The sequence below is a fragment of the Scyliorhinus torazame genome, chromosome 3 (assembly GCF_047496885.1).
Source record: "Scyliorhinus torazame isolate Kashiwa2021f chromosome 3, sScyTor2.1, whole genome shotgun sequence".
NCBI lineage: Eukaryota > Metazoa > Chordata > Chondrichthyes > Carcharhiniformes > Scyliorhinidae > Scyliorhinus > Scyliorhinus torazame.
In genome coordinates this window covers 241245126-241263135 of record NC_092709.1, presented here as the reverse complement: position 1 = coordinate 241263135, position 18010 = coordinate 241245126, and the positions used below count along the sequence as shown (strand labels likewise).

The 18010-nt window shown below is 40.5% G+C and overlaps 1 protein-coding gene across 1 annotated transcript in view; it reads right to left on the bottom strand.

Annotated features, from left to right (window-relative positions):
• The window catches only part of LOC140409029 (molybdopterin synthase catalytic subunit), a 73032-nt gene that overhangs the window by 24985 nt on the left and 30037 nt on the right, over nucleotides 1-18010 (bottom strand). Inside the window, exon 2 of the mRNA XM_072497061.1 lies at nucleotides 178-331. Within this exon, the coding sequence (XP_072353162.1) occupies nucleotides 178-331 (154 nt within the window). The remainder of the gene's footprint in view (nucleotides 1-177; nucleotides 332-18010) is intronic.

Genomic DNA, 18010 nt, shown 5'->3' with positions numbered 1-18010 from the left:
TTGCAAAGGCAAATAATTTTATTGGAAATCTAAATGTATCCTTTATAGAGGATAAAAAGAAAAACTACATCGCTTAATCCTTTTATATTAGTAGCCCTTTCCCTTTTACTGTGCCTCTGATATCCCTCAATACCATGTGGGATCTAGTGCACAACATATTAAATATCAGTAACTTACCCAAGTCTGTGATGCACACTGATGTGCTGAATCATTGGCCATTTATTCCTTATATCACTGCAAATCTTTTTTATTTCAGCTTCAGCCATTGAAACATAAGCTTCATATTCAAGTCGAACAACATTCTTTCCTTCAAAATTGTTCCTGGTTGTACCTAATGAGACATATAATGTAACGATCTGTTAAAGGAACATACAAATGATCTGAACAACTCTGAGCATTCAAGACTTGTAACAAACCTATTATAGCTTGAAAATACATCCCTCTAGTTCCTTGCACATTAACTACCATGTTGTTCCTCATCCAGGAGACCTACCCCATCCTTTCACACTAAACTGTTAACGATGAACTTCCCTTCCCAACCCCCATGCTAGCTGACATTAATAATTGCTCCATTTCTTCAAGCATTGCCCGTACATTTCAAACTTGCCTTTCCCCTTTCCTCATCCCTCTCCCTTTATTATAGCACAGTTGCTTTAGCTTCAAGTCAGCGACTCTTTTCCTTGTTTCCATCACTGCCCAGCGTTTTTTCTCTGAACAATGACTGTACTTTTTCCTTCCCCTACAGCAGCAAAATCTATCTTTCTCTTCCTACCCCACCTTCTCCTGTGCACACCCAGACTTAAATTCTCCATGTACACAGTCATGGGAGACCAATAGTATCTATCAAAAACATTTATTCCTGGTGCTACAGTGTATCTGTAAAAGCAAACACAATTACAAAATTGACACTTGCATATTTTAAGCTGAAACTTTTATGCTGTAAAATATCATACTGTTGCTTCTATTTACAAAGCCTTATTATATTAACTGTGTTCATGGTGGGTGGCACATGGTGCAGTGGTTAGCACTGGTGCCTCACGGAGCCGAGGACCCAGGTTCGATCCCGGCCCCGGGTCACTGTCCATCTGCACATTCTTCCCATGTTTGTGTGGGTCTCACCCCCACAACCCAAAGATGTGCAGCGCAGGTGAATTGGCTACACTAAAGTGCCCGTTAATTGGAAGAAAATAATTGGGTACTCAAAATTTTTATTTTTTTAAAAACTGTTCATGTTAGCAGATCCCTCATGTGAATTGCTTTGTATCACCAGGATACAAGCTTCTGAACTAACCTAATCCCATATGACCCAAAATCAATGTTTATCCAAAATTCCATTTGGAAAAGTATAATATAAACTGCTTATGCACACCAGACTATAATGACTAACTCATCAATGCTATTTCTAATATGCATACACTGTAATTAAAAGGACTATGAAGATTACACTCCATGGCTTTAACAATATATACTGTATGCAGTTAAACACCAAATTTCAATTAAATTAATATAATCATTACATCAAAAAATTTAATTTGCATTAATGACCATAATAATACCAATTTCAAAACAAAGGATGCACGCTTTTCCTCATTTTTACAAAAAAGAATTCCATTCAAGAATACCAGAAGGCTTATATATATAAAAATGGAAAAGTAGCATGAATTAAATTTGTTTGACAGCTGCTTGTTGAAGCTGCTAACATAATTAAATCAATTCATGTACTTGAAATAAAATAAATATTAAAATTCACTGAAAAAATGAATAAAAATCTGGTATACTCAGCAGGTTAAAGGTTAACCTGCAAAGTAAACTCCGTCCCCTCTCCACAGATACTGCCTGACCTATTGCGTATTTCCAACATTTTCTATGTTTGTTCTCTTTTTATTTCAGATTTTTAGCATTTGTAGTGTTTCACCTTTCTATTTCAAGTTTCACTAGTCTCCCAGTTGAAGTCTTTTTTATGGTGTCAAAACAATTTTAATTAAACTCCAGCTTGGTAATGATTACAAACACATTTAAAAGTATTCTCTCTGAACTAAGAATGTTTGAAACAGAATTATCTTTAAAGATGTTTTTATATATCGCTGAAATGTGTTGATAAATATGGGGATTAAATTAAAGACATTTTATTGCATAGATTATGTCCAGTCAGATGTAGAGATCATTGGTCATTAATATTAAACTGGCATTGGTGTGGTAACTGCTTACTGTAATCAGGACAACACTGCAGAAAGTGTTATCAAACTAATGTTGATTAGCCCCAATAGTTTACCTTTCGTATCATTTTTAAAATTCTGCACAGAAACTTGGGTCAAGATTTAAATCTTTTAATAAACTATGTGCGCTTTATAAAATAAATATACAGTTACTCTGCCATGCACCATTTTCAACTGCAATCATATTCATTTCAAATAAGTTGTTGACTGTGATTGTTAATTCACATCTCTGGCGTACATCAAGAAAATCAACATTTTGAAGTCTTAGTACTCCAAACAGAACAAGAGACGGATTTCTGCTGATCAAAGTTCTGACATTCAATTGGTTCTTTGGAAGCAACGCAATCTACTTGCAAGCAAGTTATCCAATATTCATAATAAAATATTCATAAACAGTAACTGCTCACAATGATGTTCAACAAACTCTTCTGTAATGCGTTCCAATGACAAGATTTTAAACAAATACCACTAGTTCCATACTTTGGGCTTTATTTTCGTGTCGGAAAATAATTACGGTAAGAATAATCATTTTGTGCATTTTTAAAGACAGCAGTTGTACTTGTTCTTATATAATGAGATAGATTATTGCTTGATTGCAACAAAAAATATTTGTTATATCAACTATATGGAAATCTTAAACTCTTGCAGTCATTTATTTGTAATGGAACATTAAACTCAAATGTTAATTTCATAATAGTCACAGCAATGTACAATGTGCATGAAGAATTAGGTATCTCTAAGATTACCATTTGTAAACATAAATGCAAGTTGTTGATGGTGTAAATGAAAAACATTTGTATGAGAACAGCCTAATAAATAATCAACTTGAATTTAGAAGGAGTAGGTCTTTCTGTCTAATCTTAGGCTGTTTTGAAGAAATTACAAGTGTTTTTGTTTGTTCCCAAATTGTGAAGACTCTGGCAAGGTTATGTTTATTTACCAGCCTTAGTTACCTTAAATGGGCCACATTCCTGAAGCAGTCTTTGTGGAGTTGGTGCCCCACAATAGTGTTCAGTAGGAAATTCCAGGACTTTAATCCAGCTATGATGAAGGAACAACATAATGTCAGTAACAACTAGATAGTATGTTGGTGACACAAGGGGCAGCTATTGAATCTGATGCTGGGACACTGATCAAGCAGACTGCTCTGTCTTGGACCATGCCAGGCTTCTTAAGCGTTGTTGCAGTTTCACCCATCCAGCCGAGTAGTGAGTATTTTATCACATTCCCGAATTGGGTCTTTAATTGAGGATACAGAGATTTTGAGGTCAGGAAGTGGATCACACATAGAGGTTATAACATGGAAGCACGCAATTTAGACCTATCATTTGGTCATGGAAGAAATAGCAGATTCACCAGAATTATACTAGGCTTTAAAGGGTTAGCTTACGAGGGCAGGTTGCATAATGTGTTCCTTTTACTTCTCAGAGTGAATGGATTCAATAAGGTAGATGAAGAGAAACTATTTCTACTAGCAGAGCAATCTGGAACAAGATAGTATAATCTCAAAATGAACTGGGCGTTACAATCTGGAAGCACTTATTCCACACAAAGGGTATTAGGAATGTGGAACTCCCTTCCGAAAATGTTGTGGATGCGGAGTCAATTGAAAATGTCAAAACCGAGTTTAATGGATTTTTATTAGGCAACGGTGTCAAGGAACATGAAGCAAATGCAGACACATCAAGTTTAAAATGCAGATCAGCCATGATCTAATGGAGTAATAGTGCAGTGCCCCACGTACCTCCATGACTAGTTCTCACACGCCCTCTGAATCTAAATTTGAATGTACGGTCCTTTATTTTAATCATTCCTCAATTATTGCATTGCAGAGAACCCAGCCTTTGCTCCATTCTTGAAACCAGTGTTAGCTAAGGTGAACAGCAACTCTCATCGCTCCTGTGCAATTCAGCTCTTGCATCCATACCCGAGTAATGACTGTAATGATGTCTGTAGCAGACTGGTTCTGGCAGAATCCAAACAATTTCAGGGCGCAGGTTATTTGTGAACAAATGTAACGAGTTGACACACTTGATAACCCATTCCATAACTGTGTAGGAAATTGGCCAGTTAAATTTATCCTTTTTTGTGAATAGAACATACCTTGGTATTTTACAACATTGTTGCATAGATGCCAGTGTTACCACTTACAGAATCAACTAATCATAGCATTACAGCAAAGATGGAGGGCATTGAGCACAAGAAGTTTCACTTTATCCCAGCCCTTTCCATGGAGCCCTGCAATTTGTTTTCCCGTCACATGCCTTTTGAAAACCACGTCTAAATCTGCTCCACCACCCAGGTTATAACCACACACTGCAAAAAATTAAACACTTAAGCTTGACTGAAGTAAAAGCTTTACTGTGGGAAGGCAGATGGTAAAGGCTTTTAGCATTACAACAGGAATGTGTCAGGACAGATTGCCTTTGCTGTGTCCAGTGAATTCAGATACTGTTTAATATCACATAGATATTGCATCGATGGTGGAAGAAATCCACCTTACATTGTATAGCTAGACTTCCAAAAGGCCTTTCAGGATTCCAATACATCACTAGAATCACCAAAGTCAGACGTATCCAATAGGCCTTGCGGCCACGGCTTTCAAGATTTCAATACAAACGAAGGTCAACAAATGACGAGGGCAAGGTATGGATATGAGATTTGTAACTAGCCAAAGAGATAGAAGCAGAGTAGCTGCACGGGGGGGGGCTACGTTGCTATGGGGCAGGTGAAATATTGAAAGGGCATTGTTCATTATGCTGGTATCAAACTGAATGGAGATCATCTCTGGCTTATTTTCTCGACTGCAAACCAGCCCTTCTTTCACCAATGCCATCACAAGGGCAATTAGGGACAGGCAATAAATGCTGGCCTTGCCAGCGACACCTACAACCCGTACATTAATTTTTTAAAATAATCTTCTCCGTCCCCACCTCCAATAATAAGTGAGTAGCTCATCCTTAGTTTGAGACCATCCGATCAGTTGCTTCTGACGTTTCTGCCCACTGAGCCAATTTTCTTCTAAAGTTCCCTCCTGTCCAAGCCCAAACTTATACCCTTTTCTAGATTTACCCCAATCTCACTTCATGCCCTTTCGGAGTTTATTTTGTCCATGACACCCACCTCCTGCTCCCTCGACCCAATTCCCACTACCTAACATTCCTTCCTGGCCCACATCACAAATAAAATGCTAGGTGACTGAGACAAATGTTAACTATAACTCAACTTACCTGCAGCCTCTGGCATGGTTGACCACCCTACCTTCCTCCAATGCCACTCCACCACTGTTCAGCCAAGTGGGACTGCTCTCACCTGGTTCTATTCTCAACCATGAATAGTCCTGGGGGTTACCACCACCAACAGTCTGTCCTAGTCCACTCACGTTGATGCAACAGTCAAGAAAGCTCAACAACGTCTCTACTTTCTACGGAAGCTAGAGAAATTTGGCACGTCTGTATCTACTCTCACAAACCTCTACAGATGTGCAATAGAGAGCATCCTATCTAGCTGCATCACAGCCTGGTATGGCAACTGCTCGCGCCAAGATCGCAAGAAACTGCAGAGTGTGGCGAACGCAGCCCAACGCATCAAATAAGCTTGCCATCCCCACACTGATTCTGTATTGTTGTGAGCGAGGTGTTTTCAGAACCCCAAAATGTATCATGGAGTTCAACCAACCTCCCCCTTTAATGGATTGTTGCTTTTGAAGCACACGGCGTGTTCCCCAGGTGTGGTATTACAATTATGGACACGTGGTTTTTAAAACAAAACAATGTTTATTCCATGAACTCAAATTAACCTTTTAAATAAACATTGGATCTCTTAACACCCCTTACTTCAAAGATAACCCCAAAAATAATACAACACTAAATAATCCCTCAAAATGTTCCTTTAAACATCCAAAAGACTTCACCTTTAACAACAGACATGAGGTTACATTCAATATATTTATAGTCTTTGGATTTGCAGACATCAACAGACCAGTTCTGTGTTTTCTTCTTGCAGCTCTCAACAAAACACACAGACACTCCCAGCTTTCTCCTCAAACTGGCTTTCTCCTTTCAAGCATCTCACAGCAAACCAGGCACCTTTTAGCTGCTCTCTCCCAAAACTGAAACTAAAAACTTCAAAATGGCAGAGCTAAAGCCCAGCTCCACCCACACTCTGACATCACTGCATTTCTGAAAAGTACATTGCTTAAACATCCATTTCTTAAAGTCACTCTCACATGACAGTATACACCTCCCGCTGCCTCAGGAAGGCAGACAGCATTATCACCCAGGCGTTGCCTTCTTCCAGAACCTTCCATCAGGCAGAAGGTGCAGAGGTCTGAAGACCCGCACATCCAGACATAGAAACAGTTCCTTCCCCACAGCTACAAGACTCCTCAACGACTCTCCCTCGGACTTATCTGTTCCTGTAAGAACACTATTCACGACGCCCTATGCTGCTCTTGCTCATGTATTTGATTTGTTTGGCCCCTTGTTCCACACTGTAACTAATCACGGTTTGTCGATGTACCATTTGTCAAAATTCTCTGTTGATTATTCTTTTTGTCTACTATGTTTGTACTGTGTACGTTCCTTCAGCCGCAAAAAAATACTTTTCACTGTACTTCGGTACATGTGACAATAAATCAAATCAAATCAATGGTTTCACTTCCCGGTTGCACACTGTTACCTCTGGTGTCCCCCAAGGATCTTCCTTTGGCCTGGTCTTATTTCTTAACTACACTTACTCCTCGGTGACAAGCATCTGAAAACACAGCATCAGTCTTCACATGTATGCCAACAACAACAAAGCTTTACCTTTTTTAAAAAATATTTGTTCAGGGATGTGGACATTGCTGTCAAAGCCAGCATTTTTGTCCGTCCCTAACTACCCTTGAGAAGATGGTGATGAGCCACCTTCTAGAATCGTTGCAGCCCATTTGGTGTAGATGCATGCTCAATGTTATTAGGAAGTTCCAGGACTTTGACCCAGTGGGCAATAAGGAAACGCAATCATAGTCCCAATTAAGGATAGTGTATGGCTTGGAGTGGGTCCTGCAGGTGTTGTGTTCCCTCTACTGCCTTTGTCCTTCTGGATATAAATGTTGCAGATTTGGAAGGTGCTGTTTAAGGAGGCTTGGATCATTAATTTCTTTCATGCTGGGGATGGTCATTGCCTGGTACTTGTTGTAGTGCAAATGTTACTCGTCACTTATCAGTCCAAGCTTGAATGTTGTCCAGGTCTTGCTACATGCAGGAAAGGGCTGCTACACTATCTGAAGCGCATACATGTACAAGAGAGTAGTTAGATGTCATCTGGAATATTGTGTATGGTTCACGGTGTCACACTGCAGGAAGTACGCGAATGCATTGGAAAAAGTGCAGAAGAAGTTTATAAGAATGGTTCCAGGGATGAGAAACCTCAGTTATGTAAGGAATTCCTGCAACGATATCCTGGGGTTGAGATGATTGACTTCCAACAACCAAACACTCTTCCTCTGTGCTTGGTATAATCTTTCTTAAATAGAATATGGTGGATACCTACAGATAATGAAGGCATGAATGAGGTTTTCACCAGCACGGTAGCATAGTGGTTAGCACAATTGCTTCACAGCTCCAGGGTCCCAGGTTCAATTCCTAGCTTGGGTCACTGTCTGTGCGGAGTCTGCACGTTCTCCCTGTGTGCGTGGGTTTCCTCCCACAGTCCAAAGATGTGTAGGTTAGGTGGCTTGGCCATGCTTAATTGCCCTTAGTGTCCCAAATTGCCCTTAGTGTTGGGTGGGGTTACTGGGTTATGGGGATAGAGTGGAGGTGTGGGCTTGGGTAGGATGCTCTTTCAGAGAGCCGGTGCAGACTCGATGGGCCGAATGGCCTCCTTCTGCACTGTAAATTCTATGATCTATGATAAGGAAAGATTTTCCTTCAGTTCCCAATTTACTTCAATTTTGTTCACTTGATGTTGCCACAACACCAACTTTATCAACTCGATATGGTCACTAACTTAGAATACTGCTGGTCCGACAGAGGAGCAGAAATCTCCAGCAGTTAATCACTGGGAAGACTGAAGCTCTCATCTTCATAAGGCAGTACAAACTTCGGCTCCCTAGTCATAAACTTCTATGCATCTTCCTGGCAACTGTTCATAACGGAACAATGCCACTCACAACCTTGTTGTCATATTAGGTGCCACCTTGAACTTCCAACTGCACATCAACACCAATGCGATGACTGCCAAGTTTCACCTCTGGAACATCACCCTACCACAGCACATCTGCTGGTGAAAACCTCATTCATGCCTTCATTATCTGTAGGTATCCACCATATTCTATTTAAGAAAGGTAGCAGGGATAATCCTGGAAACTGTAGGCCGGTGACCCTCACTTCAGTTGTTGGTAAATTAGTGGAGTGAATTTTCGGGGACAGGATTTATACCCATTTGGAAACAAAAAATGCACAGCATGGTTTTGTGAAGGGGAGGTCATGCCTCACTAACTTGATCGAGTTTTTTGAGGAGGTGGCAAAGATGATTGATAGGGGGAGGGTAGTGGATGTTGTTTACTTGGACTTCAGTAAAGCCTTTGACAAGGTGCCTCATGGCAGACTTGTACAAAAGGTGAAGTCACACAGGATCAGAGGTGAGATGGGAAGATGGATATAGAACTGGCTTGGTCACAGAAGGCAAAGGGTAGCAGTAGAAGGTTGTTTTTCTGAATGGAAGGTTGTGACTAGTGGTGTTCCACAGGGATCTGTGCTTGGGCCTCTGGTGTTTGCAGTGTACATAAACAATTTGGAGGAAAATGTAGCCGGTCTGATTAGTAAGTTCGTGGATGACAACAAGGTTGGCTGTGTGGCAGATAGTGTTGAGGATTGTCAGAAGATACAAAGATAGGTTGGAGGCTTGGGCAGAGAAATGGCAAATGGGAGTTTAATCTGGACAAATGTGAGGTAATGCATTTTGGAGGGGGAAATATACAGTAAATGGCAAAACTTTTAGGAATATCGCTGGCTTTGAAAGCAGACCAAGGCAGGCCAGCAGCACGGTTCAATTCCCGTTCGAGCCTCCCCGAACAGGCGCTGGAATGTGGCGACTAGGGGCTTTTCACAGTAACTTCATTTGAAGCCTACTTCTGACAATAAGTGATTTTTATTTTTATTTCAAGTCAGAGAAATCTAGGCGTACATGTCCACAGATCTTCGAAGGTGGCAACACAAATGGACAAGGTAGTCAAGAAAGCACAGAGAATGCTTGCCTTCATCGGACGGGGCATAAGAGTATAAAAACTGGCAAGTCATTCAACAGTTGTATAGAACCTTGGTAAGGCCACACTTAGAATATTGCGCACAATTCTGGTCGCCACACTACCGGAAGGATGTGGAGACTTTGGAGAGGGTGCAGAGGATGTTTACCAGGATGTTGCCTGGTCTGGAGGGTGTTAGCTATGTGGAGAGGCTGAATAGACTCAAATTGTTTTCATTAGAAAGGTAGAGGTTGAGTGGTGACCTGATCGAGGTCTACACGATTATGAGGGGCATGGATAGAATGGATGGACAGGCACTCTTTCCCAGGGTGGAGGGGTCAGCCACCAGGGACACAGGTTTATGGTCCGTGGGGCAAAGTTTAGAGGAGTTATATGAGGTAGGTTTTTTATTGAACACAGATGGGGCGTGGTGTGCCTGGAACGCGTTGCCAGCGGAGGTTATGGAACGGTGTTCAAAAGGCATTTTAACAAACACATGGATAGGAGTATAGAGGGATGCGGCAAAAGGAAGTGCTGAGGGTTTTGGCAAAGGTTGGTATCGTGACCGGTACAGATTTGAGGGCCGAAGGGCCTGTTCCTGTGATGCATTGTTCTTTGTTCTTTGTATTCCAATACATTCTTTGTCAGTCTCTCACATTCAACCTTCCATAAATTGATAATATTAAAAGGTCTTATTTTTTTTTTTAATAGATTTTGTTATTGGGATACTCCAAGGATCAGTGCTATGATTTCTCTAATTCTAGAATCAGACTCACATTTCAAGGCAATCAAATTTTAAATTTTACCAAATTAAAGGACAATGTGGGTTGAGTTTTTTAAAAAATTAATTCTTACAGGATGTGGGCTTCGCTGACGAGGCCGGTATTTGTTGCTGATCACTAATTGGCTTCAGAAGGTGGTAGTAATAATAATAATCGTTATTGTCACAAGTAGGTTTCCATTAGCACTGCAATGAAGTTACTGTGAAAATCCCTTAGTCGCCACACTCCGGCGCCTGTTCAGGTACACTGAGGAAAAATTCAGAGTGTCCAATTCACCTAACAGCATGTCTATCGGGACTTGAGGAGAAACCGGAGCACCCGGAAGAAACCGATGCAGACACGGGGAGAACGTGCAGACTCCGCACAGACAGTGACCCAATCCGGGAATCGAACCCAGGTCACTGGCGCTGTGCAGCAACAGTGCTAACCACTGTGCTACCAGGCCACTGCTGCAGTCCATGTGATGTAGGTACACCAATAGCGCTGTTAGGGAGGGAGTTCCAGATTTTTGACCCAGCGACAGAGAAGGAACGCCGATATATTTACAAGTTGGGAATGTGAGTGAATTCGAGGGGAACGACCAGGTGGTGGCGTTCTCATGTGTCTGCTACCCTTGTCCTGCTAGATGGTAGTGGTTGTAGGTTTGGAAAGTGTTGCATAAGGAACCTTGGTGAGTTCCTGCAGTGCATCTTGTAGGTGGTATACACTGCTGCTACTGTGTGTCGGTGGAGGAAGTGAATGTTTGTGGAAGGGGTGCAAATCAAGCGAGCGACTTGGTCCTGGATGGTGTTGAGCTTCTTGAGTGCTATTGGAGCTACACTCATTCAAACAAGTGGGGAGCATTCCATTACACTCCTGACTTTTGCCTTGTAGGTAGTGGACAGGCATTAGAGAGTCAGGAGGTGAGTTACTTGCCGCACGATTCCTAGCCTCTGACCTGCTCTTGTAGCCACAGTATTTATATGGCTAATCCAGTTCAGTTTCTGGTCAATGGTAACCCCCAAGATTTAATAGTCAGGGATTGAGTGATGGTAATGTCATTGAATGTCAAGGAGCAATGGTTTGATTCTCTCTTATTGGAGATAGCCATTGCCCAGCACTTGTGTGACACAAATATTACTTGCTGCTTGTCAGCCCAAGCCTGGATATTGTCCAGGTCTTGCTGCATTTGGACATGGACTGCTTCAGTGTCTGAGTCGTCGCGAATGCTGAACATTGTGTAATCATCAGCGAACGTCCCCTTATGTTGGAAGGAAGGTCATTGATGAAGTAGCTGAAGATGGGTCGGCCTAGGACACTACCTGAGGAACTCCTGCAGTGATGTCAGGAAAATCTTATAAGGTAAATCTTACAACAAAGCTTACAACTGGACTCATGAGTAGCAATCAAGCTTCAATTTAAGTTTGGTTACTAAATATTGCCCTTGCCTATGACATCCATAAGATTCTATGGTATTGAATATTGGAACAAAAATTAAGAGGTGTAGATATTCTAGTTATGGAATAGAATTTACACTCCATCAGCAAGATAAAACTTGCTAAGAGAGAAGTTAAAAAGATCATAAGAATATTAGGTATTTCCCTCCAAAACAATCTGTTATTCTCTCTCTCCAACATAACATTAGGCAACTATCCTGCCCCTAATTGTTATGCAGAAGGCGAGTAATGAGCCTCATACCAGGAATCAGAGAATAATTCAATAAATTGGGAATTTTCAGCCTCAAGAAGATGCATCTCAGAAGTAAGCAACATGTATAACAGAATAGTGAAGTGTTATGGGTCTGGGTTTACAGAACCCCAAAGTGTTCCATAGAGTTCAACCGACCCACAACTTTTAATAGATTGTGGTGTGGTAAGCACATGGCGTGCTCTCCAGGTGTGATACAGCAGAAATGGACAAATGGTTTTTTTAAAACAAAACAATGTTTATTCTATGAACTCAAGTTAACCTTTTAAAAAACAAACATTGAATATCTTAACACCCATTACTTCAAAGATAACCCCAAAAGACTACAACACTAAATAATCCTTCAAACTGTTCCTTTAAACATTCAAAAGACTTCAAACCTTCAAAAATAAGAACACATTAGGTTACATTCAATATATTTATAGTCTTTGGATTGCAGATATCAACAGACCAGCTCTGTGTTTCTTCCTGCAGCTCACAGCAAAAAACAGACATCCCAGCTGCCTTCTCAAACTGAAACTCAAAAAAGCAGAAGTGAGCTCAGCTCCCCGCCCTCCCCCCCCCCCCCACCCTCTGACATTAGTTCAGTAATATGATCAGCTCCATTTCTTAAAGGTACATTCCTTAAACATCCATTTCTTAAAGGTACTTTCACATGACACCTCCCCGCAAGAAAAAAAAATAAACCATCAACTTTAAGATCGTTTCATTTTTCACCTTTGCACCATCAATTAAGAAATGCACACAGTAAAAACACTTTACCGGTTCAAGAAAAACAACACACGCAAACAGGTATAATAATATAGTCCATTTTTCTTTTTCCCGTTCTTCTTCCTCCAACTGAAATCCTTCTCGATTGACAGTCTCTTTGAAGAAGAAAGTCTCTGCACGATCCATCCATTCCTCTACTCGGCATTTCTCTTTAAAGTTAGACACTTCAGTTCAATCGGATCACAGATTCCCTTGCAATTCTTCAATACAGGAGCATCAGTTACCACAGCTTTCAGGCAGTCAAATGCCTGTTGAAAGTCCGCTGTCCATTGAAATTTTTGACGTTTCATCAGCAAGTCCATCAGTGGAGCAACCACACTACAAAAATTTTGCACAGGGGTTCAATCAAATCCACTCATGCCAAGAAATCGAATTATTTCCCGTTGTGTCGAAGGTATCGGAAACTCCCCAATAACTTTCGTTTTCACATCCCGTGGGACCAATTGCTCCTGTCCGATTGTATGGCCCAGGAAAGTGACTTGGGCTTTTCCAAATTCACTTTTGGCTAGGTTTATCACCAAACTCGCCTCCTGAAGTCGATCGAATAACTCCATAAGATGTTTTAAATGTTCTTTCCATGTCAGGCTGAAAACTACCAGATCGTCGATATATACCGCACAATTGGGTAATCCTGAAACGCCTGTATTAGTCAAGTGTTGAAATGTGGCTGGGGCGCTTTTCATGCCAAATGGCATAACTTTGAATTGGTATATACCATCTGGAGTCACAAAAGCTGAAATCTCCTTCGCCCTTGCGGATAAAGGTACCTGCCAGCAACCTTTAAGTAAATCCAATTTGGAAATAAAAGCGGATTGTCCCACTTTCTCAACACAATCCTCCAAACGTGGGTTAGGATCACAGTCCGCTCTTGTAACTGCATTAACCTTTCTATAGTCCACACACAACTGTTGGGTACCATCTGGTTTAGGTACCATCACTATGGGTGAGCTCCATTTGCTGCAACCCACTTCAATTTTGCCATTTTTAAGCATACTCTCAATCTCTTTGTTAACGTGTGCCAATTTTAAAGGATTAAGTCTATATGGATGTTGTTTGATAGGAACAGCATTTCCCACATCTACATCATGTAGAGCCATTTTAGTACTTCCCAATTTATCTCTACAAACTTGCCCATGTGATATCAATAACTCTTTCAGGTCAGTTTGTTTTTCTCTGGAAGGTAACTTAACAATTCATCCCAATTTTTAAGAACATCCTCATTTTCCAATTTAATTTGAGGTACGTCAAATTCACAGTCATCTGGATTTGCTTCGTCACTTTGTGTTAGAATCATTCAAACCTCCCTTTTCTCTCCTTCCCTTTCAAAGTACCTTTGAATCATATTCACATGACACACTCGGTTAGTCTTACTTCTATCTGGTGTTTTTACCACATAATTCACCTCACTTAATTTCCTTTCAATCTGATACGGTCCCCAAAACCTCGCTTTTAAAGGTTCACCTACCACTGGTAACAACACTAAAACTTTATCTCCACTGGTAAAACTACGAATTTTGGAGTTCTTGTCCGCTACCCGTTTCATCACATTTTGTGCATCTTTCAAATGTTGTCCAGCCAATTCACCTGCTCTATTTAATAGTTTCCTAAAATTTGACACGTAATCCAATAGTATAAGTTCCGATTTGTCACCCACCAATTTTTCTTTAATCAATTTAAGTGGTCCTCTTACCTCATGACCAAAAATTAGTTCAAAAGGACTAAATTTGGTTGACTCATTAGGTGCATCCCTAATTGCAAACAGTACGAATGGAATTCCTTTATCCCAATCATTTGGATAATCTTGACAATACGCCCTCAACATTGTCTTTAATGTCTGATGCCACCTTTCTAACGTTCCCTGCGATTCTGGATGGTACGCAGTTGATTTAAATTGTTTTATTCCTAAGCTATCCATAACTTCTTTGAATAACTTTGAGGTAAAATTTGATCCTTGATCCGATTGAATTTCTGTGGGTAGTCCATATCTAGTAAAGAATTTAAGTAACTCCTCCACAATCTTTTTAGCTGTAATATTATGTACTGGAATGGCCTCTGGAAACCTAGTAGACACATCCATTATAGTCAAAAGATATTGATTCCCACTTTTTGTTTTAGGAAGCGGTCCTACACAATCAATTAGGACCCTTGTAAAAAGGTTCCTCAAATGCTGGAATGGGTATTAAGGGCGCTGGTTTTATCACTGCTTGAGGTTTCCCTATTACTTGACATCTGTGACATGATTGACAAAATTTAACTACATCTTTATGTAGTCCAGGCCAATAAAAATATGTTTCTGGATTTTAGCTTGAGTTTTCCTTATCCCCCAAATGACCTCCCACTGGTACCTCATGTGCCACTCGCAACACCTCCTTTTCTAAACCCTACCGGCAATACTACTTGATGAACTTCTGCCCACTTTTCATCCGCCTGCATATGTACAGCTCTCCATTTTCTCATCAAGACATCACTTTTACGGTAATAACACTCTGGTATACTCTCAGATTCCTTTTCCGTATATGCGTTCTGATGTATCCGTTTTATTTCTACATCTTTCTGTTGTAACTCTGCCACTTTTCCTGAATTAAAAATATCCGCCTCATCCTCCACCTGTTCTTATTCTTTTTCAACCATCTGATCAAAAATTGTTTCTGATAATTGCACTTCAACTTCATCTTCACTCTTTGATTTCTCCTTTTGACTTAACCTATGACTTTGCGACCTTGTTACTACACAATCCGGAAAGATCCCAGGATATTAGTCCTTCAACACTACAGTTGTCTGATTTTCCACTGGCTTATCAACCACAGTAGGCATCACTCCCACTTGTGATCCAGCTATATCATTACCCAAGATAAACTGTATTCCTGGACAAGATAGTTTCTCTATTACTCCTACTACCACTTCACCATTCTTCACTGGGCTTTCCAACTTTACCTTATATAATGGAACGCTACTCCTCTCACCCGGAATTCCACATATTACCACTTTTTCTGGCAACATTCTTCCCAAACTACATAATTCCTTATCTCGTACCATTAAAGATTGACTAGCTCGTGTATCTCTTAAAATTGTGACTTCTTCACCTGCTCCTCCTGATACGCGAGTAAACTTTACCCACACAAGTAAATTCTTTAAAGACACCTGACACCTTCTTATCAATTACTTCTTGAACAGGCTGTACAATCGTTTGCACCTCCTTCGCTTCCCTTGGGTTTTCCTTTACTACTCTAACAAACCCCACTGTCTTATCCTGTTTTACCACATCAGCCTTCCCAGTGCTTTTCTTCAACCACCAACACTGTGACTTTACATGGCCTAGTTTATTACAGTGAAAACTTTGAAACTTTTCATTTCTCTTCCACCCTCCTGTATTTCTTTTTTAATCTGAGGTACACTCTCTTTATTATCTCCCATCAGATCACCTTTACCACTTGAGTATTTCTCATGTCCCCAGTTTCGATCCCTCACCGGCTGAAACTGATGTTGGAAACCAAGCCTTGATTTATGAACTAATTCATAATCATCTGCCATTTCTGCTGTTAATCTCGCAGTTTTAACCCTCTGTTCTTCCACATGAGTTCTCTCTACATCAGGAATTGAATTTTTAAACTCCTCCAAAAGCATAATTTATCTGAGAGCTTCATAGTTTGGTCTATTTTCAAAGCCCTTATCCACCTATCAAAATTACTCTGTTTGAGCCTTTCAAACTCCATGTATGTTTGACCAAATTATTTCCTTACATTTCTAAACCTTTGTTTGTAGGCCTCAGGCACTAGTTCATATGCACCCAAGGTGGATTTTTGCACCTCTTCATACATTCCAGATACCTCCTCCAGTAGTGATGCAAACACTTCACTAGCTCTACCTACCAGCTTTGTTTCAATCAGTAATACCCTCATGTCCTGTGACAATTTAATTTGTGTAGCTACCTTCTCAAATGAAATGAAAAAGGCTTCTTCCACCTTCTCGTCAAACCTTGGCAATGCTTAGACATATTTAAATAGATCCCCACCACGTCTTCAACTATGACGCTCTGTCTCACTATCCTCACCAATCTCATCCAACTATACGTTTCCCTTTGCGTCTGCCAATTTTAACTGATTTTCATGTTTCATAGCCATTTTATGAAGTTCAAACTCTATTTCTTTTTCCCTTTCCTCTCTATCACGTTCTTTTTCTTTGTTTCTTTCTTCTCTCTCCTTTTCTTTTTCCTCTCTATCTCGAACTCATTCTTTGTTTCTTTTGTCTCTCTCCTTTTCTTTTTCTCTCATTGCATATTCAAGCTGCTTTAATTCCTTTTCATGGTCAAATTGCTTAATCTGCAACTGGAGCTTTACCATTTCTAATGAGTCAGAATGTATCTCAGGCAAATTTAAGTGCTCAGCTACCGCGGTAAGTACCTCAACTTTTTGCATTTTGCCAGGCAACGTTAACTGCGATGCTTTTGCCAAATCTAACAGTCTGCTTTTAGTCTCTGTCCGTAAGGTGTTGTGTGTTACCGTGCCCACCACCAAGAACTCCTGAGCCTCTGAAAGAGCCATTGCTCACAACACACTCCCCACTTAAACTAAAATACCACACCTGAAAAGCAACCACAATATGCTCACCGCTCACTGTCTTTAAGTTCCTTAAGCCAATCCAATCGATAGACTTTTATCCCGGACGAGCCCTCAATTGTTATGGGTCCGGCTTTACAGAACCCCAAAGTGTTTCATGGAGTTCAACTGACCCACAACGTTTAATAGATTGTGGTGTGGGAAGCATACAGCGTGCTCTCCAGGTGTGATACAGCAGAAATGGACAAATTATTTTTAAAACAAAGCAATGTTTATTCTATGAACTCAAGTTAACCTTTTAAAAACAAACATTGAATATCTTAACACCCATTACTTCAAAGATAACCCCAAAAGACTACAAAACTAAATAATCCTTCAAACTGTTCCTTAAAACATCCAAAAGACTTCAAACCTTCAAAAATAAGAACACATTAGGTTACATTCAAAATATTTATAGTCTTTGGATTGCACACATCAACAGACCAGCTGTGTTTCTTCCTGCAGCTCACAGCAAAAAACACAGACAATCCCAGCTGCCTTCTCAAACAAACTCAAAAAAGCAGAAATGAGTTCAGCTCTCCCCCACACTCTGATATCACTTCAGTGATATGATCAGCTCCATTTCTTAAAGGTACATTCAGCCCATCGAGTCTGCATCGACCCTCCGAAAGAGCACCCCACTTCTCTCCCGCTCTATCCCATAGACCCACCTAACCTTTGGACACTTGGGGGCAATTTAGCATGGCCAATCCACCTAACCTGCACATCATT